Below are 4135 nucleotides of genomic sequence, written 5' to 3' on the forward strand. Positions count from 1 at the left end.
GAACAGCAGTGTTTGGGTCCAAAATCACAGGAGTGTAGGTGACCAAATCCATTAGCTTGCTCCAGATGTTGAAGCTGAGGTTGCCCAGGTGTTTGGCCTGGTCTATCAGAGCTCCTGAGGGCAGCTGTGGATCCTCCAGCAGGGGGCGCTGCAGCCTCTCCACTGCAGCCTTGTAGTTGTGCAGGAAGGAGACGTCTTCAGCTCTCAGCTCCTCCTCTGTGGCTCTGACTGTGTGTGAAAGAGCTGCTATCTCTCTGCTCACAGCCTCTATCTTCTCCTCCACCATCTTCCTCTTCTGCTCCTCTTCCTCCCTCAGTGCAGCCATCCTGGCCTCCTCTTCCTCTTCTAGAAACTGGTGAAGCTTCTTAAACTGCTCCTTAATCTGCGTCTCTGTGCGTCGGGCCTGGACCTTCAGGTGTCCTGCTGTTTGATCAAACTTCACTTTAACTTCTTCAAAAGTCTTTAACTTCTTCTTAAAGGGATGGAGAGATTTCTGGAGCTCCTCCCTGAGATCCTTTGCGATTTCCTCAATGGGTCTGAATCTGTGGTCGTTGTGTATTTTTGAATCTCTGCAGACGACACACACTGGCTGCTGATGGTCCAGACAGAAGAGTTTGAGTTTCTCAAAGTGCAGACGGCAGAAAGTCTCACACCCGGGTGAAACTTTCTGATCTCTCTTCACTAAGAAACTCTCACACAGGTTCTTCAACACCAGGTTATGAGGAGGATCACTCCTTGAGGATCTTCTCTTGCAAACTGGACACTCGTGTGTTTGTTTTCCTTTCCACCAGTTCTTCAAACAGGCTCTACAGAAGCTGTGGCTACATGTCAGGACAACTGGATCTTTAAAGACGTCATGGCAGACCGGACAGGAGAGATCCTCCTCTGATATGGACGCCATTGTGTGTTGCAAAATGCTGAAAATGAGGCAGGCACACAGCACAGTTCAAACTCTGTAAGTATGGCAGTTTTCTATCAAGTGTTGTTTTCTCTTTAGTAGTAATAAACTTACATTCAGTGTGAAGTCGCAGTAGTCCAGTTTTCCCCTCGTGAATTGAAGTTTGCTACGAAGGTAAATCTCTCTGTCTTTGTCTCCGAACAACACACTGACAATCCTTGTTTGTCTCAGGTGAGTCATGCAATGGGTGGAGCATTTTTGTTCAAATGTCACAGACCAGGTTCCTCATTCTCTCATAAAACTTGTACTTTGAAATGTAATCACAACCTACCTTGTTGGAATCCAGCCAGGTATTTGTTGCATGTCCTCTGGTTGAAGTGCAGTCATGTCACTCTCGCGGAAATATCTCCGCAACGGAGCGAGCTTAAGTTCATCACACATGTTGCCGCTTGTTTGTAACTTTTTCAGGCAATTTGTAATCTATTATAGAAAAACAATTGTTTCTTTTTTAGATTTCAAGAAGCGTATAAACAAACAATGGATGTCTTTTTCGAACATTTATCCATCTTGGAAGTAGTTTTAGATGTTCAAGGAGTTAGATGGAGATTATAGATCTAATTATGCATCCCTTAGGGATAAGGTGAGAAGTTCAGTCATCCGGGAGGGACTCGGAGTTGAACCGCTCCTCCTTCTCGTCGAAAGGAGCCATTTGAGGTGGTTGAGGTGGGCGCCTCCCTAGGGAGGTGTTCCAGGCACGTCCAGCTGGGAAGAGACCAAGGGGTAGACCTAGGACCAGGTGGAGGGATTATATCTCTTCGCTGGCCTGGGAGCGCCTTGGAATCCCCCAGTCAGAGCTGGTTGATGTGGCCTGGAACTGCTACCTCCGCGACCCGACCACGGAGAAGATGGATGGATGGATGGATGGATGGATGGATGGATGGATGGATGGATGGATGGATGGATGAGATGGATAGATGGATGGATTTGTGGTCTCATAACTATTTGTACATCCATGTGACACATCCAAAAACATCACTCACATCCGAAAAGATCACTATGATCCAAAAAGTTCACCAATGTCCAAAAAGATCACCAACATATAGGTGTATGCAGTGTCTCTACTTTAAAGAGTCCTCTCCTGCTGATGTCCAGGTGTATATCAGTATGTAGTGTCTCTACTTTAAAGAGTCCTCTCCTGCTGATGTTCAGGTGTATATCAGTATGCAGTGTCTCTACTTTAAAGAGTCCTCTCCTGCTGATGTTCAGGTGTATATCAGTATGTAGTGTCTCTACTTTAAAGAGTCCTCTCCTGCTGATGTTCAGGTGTATATCAGTATGTAGTGTCTCTACTTTAAAGAGTCCTCTCCTGCTGATGTTCAGGTGTATATCAGTATGCAGTGTCTCTACTTTAAAGAGTTCTCTCCTGCTGATGTTCAGGTGTATATCAGTATGTAGTGTCTCTACTTTAAAGAGTCCTCTCCTGCTGATGTTCAGGTGTATATCAGTATGTAGTGTCTCTACTTTAAAGAGTCCTCTCCTGCTGATGTTCAGGTGTATATCAGTATGTAGTGTCTCTACCTTAAAGAGTTCTCTCCTGCTGATGTTCAGGTGTATATCAGTATGTAGTGTCTCTACTTTAAAGAGTCCTCTCCTGCTGATGTTCAGGTGTATATCAGTATGTAGTGTCTCTACTTAAAGAGTCCTCTCCTGATGTTCAGGTGTATATCAGTATGTAGTGTCTCTACTTTAAGAGTCCTCTCCTGATGTTCAGGTGTATATCAGTATGTAGTGTCTCTACTTTTAAAGAGTCCTCTCCTGCTGATGTTCAGGTGTATATCAGTATGTAGTGTCTCTACTTTAAAGAGTCCTCTCCTGCTGATGTTCAGGTGTATATCAGGATGTAGTGTCTCTACTTTAAAGAGTCCTCTCCTGCTTGATGTTCAGGTGTATTCAGTATGTAGTGTCTCTACCTTAAAGAGTTCTCTCCTGCTGATGTTCAGGTGTATATCAGTATGTAGTGTCTCTACTTTAAAGAGTCCTCTCCTGTTGTTCAGGTGTATATCAGTATGTAGTGTCTCTACTTTAAAGAGTCCTCTCCTGATGATGTTCAGGGTGTATATCAGTATTGTAGTGTCTCTACTTTAAAGAGTTCTCTCCTGCTGATGTTCAGGTGTATATCAGTATGTAGTGTCTCTACTTTAAAGAGTCCCTCTCCTGCTGATGTTCAGGTGTATATCAGTATGTAGTGTCTCTACTTTAAAGAGTCCTCTCCTGCTGATGTTCAGGTGTATATCAGTATGTAGTGTCTCTACTTTAAAGAGTCCTCACCTGCTGATGTTCAGGTGTATATCAGTATGTAGTTGTCTCTACTTTAAAGAGTCCTCTCCTGCTGATGTTCAGGTGTATATCAGTATGTAGTGTCTCTACTTTAAAGAGTCCTCTCCTGCTGATGTTCAGGTGTATATCAGTATGTAGTGTCCTCTACTTTAAAGAGTCCTCTCCTGCTGATGTTCAGGTGTATATCAGTATGTAGTGTCTCTACTTTAAAGAGTCCCTCTCCTGCTGATGTTCAGGTGTATATCAGTATGTAGTGTCTCTACTTTAAAGAGTCCTCTCCTGCTGATGTTCAGGTGTATATCAGTATGTAGTGTCTCTACTTTAAAGAGTCCTCTCCTGCTGATGTTCAGGTGTATATCAGTATGTAGTGTCTCTACTGTGACATGTCTCCATGCTTTAATGTTCAAAAAGCTCTTTTTTTTCTCTTGGAGCACTAGCCAATAGAAGTGTGAGTGTGACGTAGTGATGTCACTCCCTCTGGAGGGAACACAGGATGTTGGCCTCTGCAGACCATTTACATGCACTCAAACCTTTATAACACACTACAGGAGAGGGAAAAACAAAAACAGGGCCTCTTTAAAAGCAATTGAAAACTAATTGAATGTTAACACGAGTGAAATGTTAAAGAAAAATATAACAGAATAAAATATGTTATAAGAATGAACAGTGAAGATGATTACACATAAGAAAACAGGGACACACCTAAGAGCCAGAGTAAGTTTACATATAAAACAACAATATTTTCTGTTCCCATAACTGTTATTAACAGTTAACAGATATTGTGAGTTAACAGGAAGTTTTTATTTCCTATTTCTGTAAATTCAGAAATGCGTGTCAGAAACAAGTAGAGGTTTCCATGCAGGAGTAAAACTCTGGTCTACTGTTTCCTCTGGTGGGGCA

General features: G+C 42.9%; 1 protein-coding gene across 1 annotated transcript in view; it reads right to left on the minus strand.

Moving 5' to 3' along the window:
• LOC117486651 (nuclear factor 7, brain-like) overlaps nucleotides 1-1113 on the minus strand; it is an 11795-nt gene extending 10682 nt beyond the window's left edge. The window contains exons 1-2 of the mRNA XM_034135168.1: nucleotides 1013-1113; nucleotides 68-917 (exon numbers count right to left, since the gene is read on the minus strand). Of these exons, the coding sequence (XP_033991059.1) occupies nucleotides 68-901 (834 nt within the window). The 5' untranslated portion in view covers nucleotides 902-917; nucleotides 1013-1113. The remainder of the gene's footprint in view (nucleotides 1-67; nucleotides 918-1012) is intronic.
• Nucleotides 1114-4135: the final 3022 nt, after the last annotated feature.

The sequence above is a fragment of the Trematomus bernacchii genome, unplaced genomic scaffold, assembly GCF_902827165.1.
Source record: "Trematomus bernacchii unplaced genomic scaffold, fTreBer1.1, whole genome shotgun sequence".
NCBI classification, from domain to species: domain Eukaryota; kingdom Metazoa; phylum Chordata; class Actinopteri; order Perciformes; family Nototheniidae; genus Trematomus; species Trematomus bernacchii.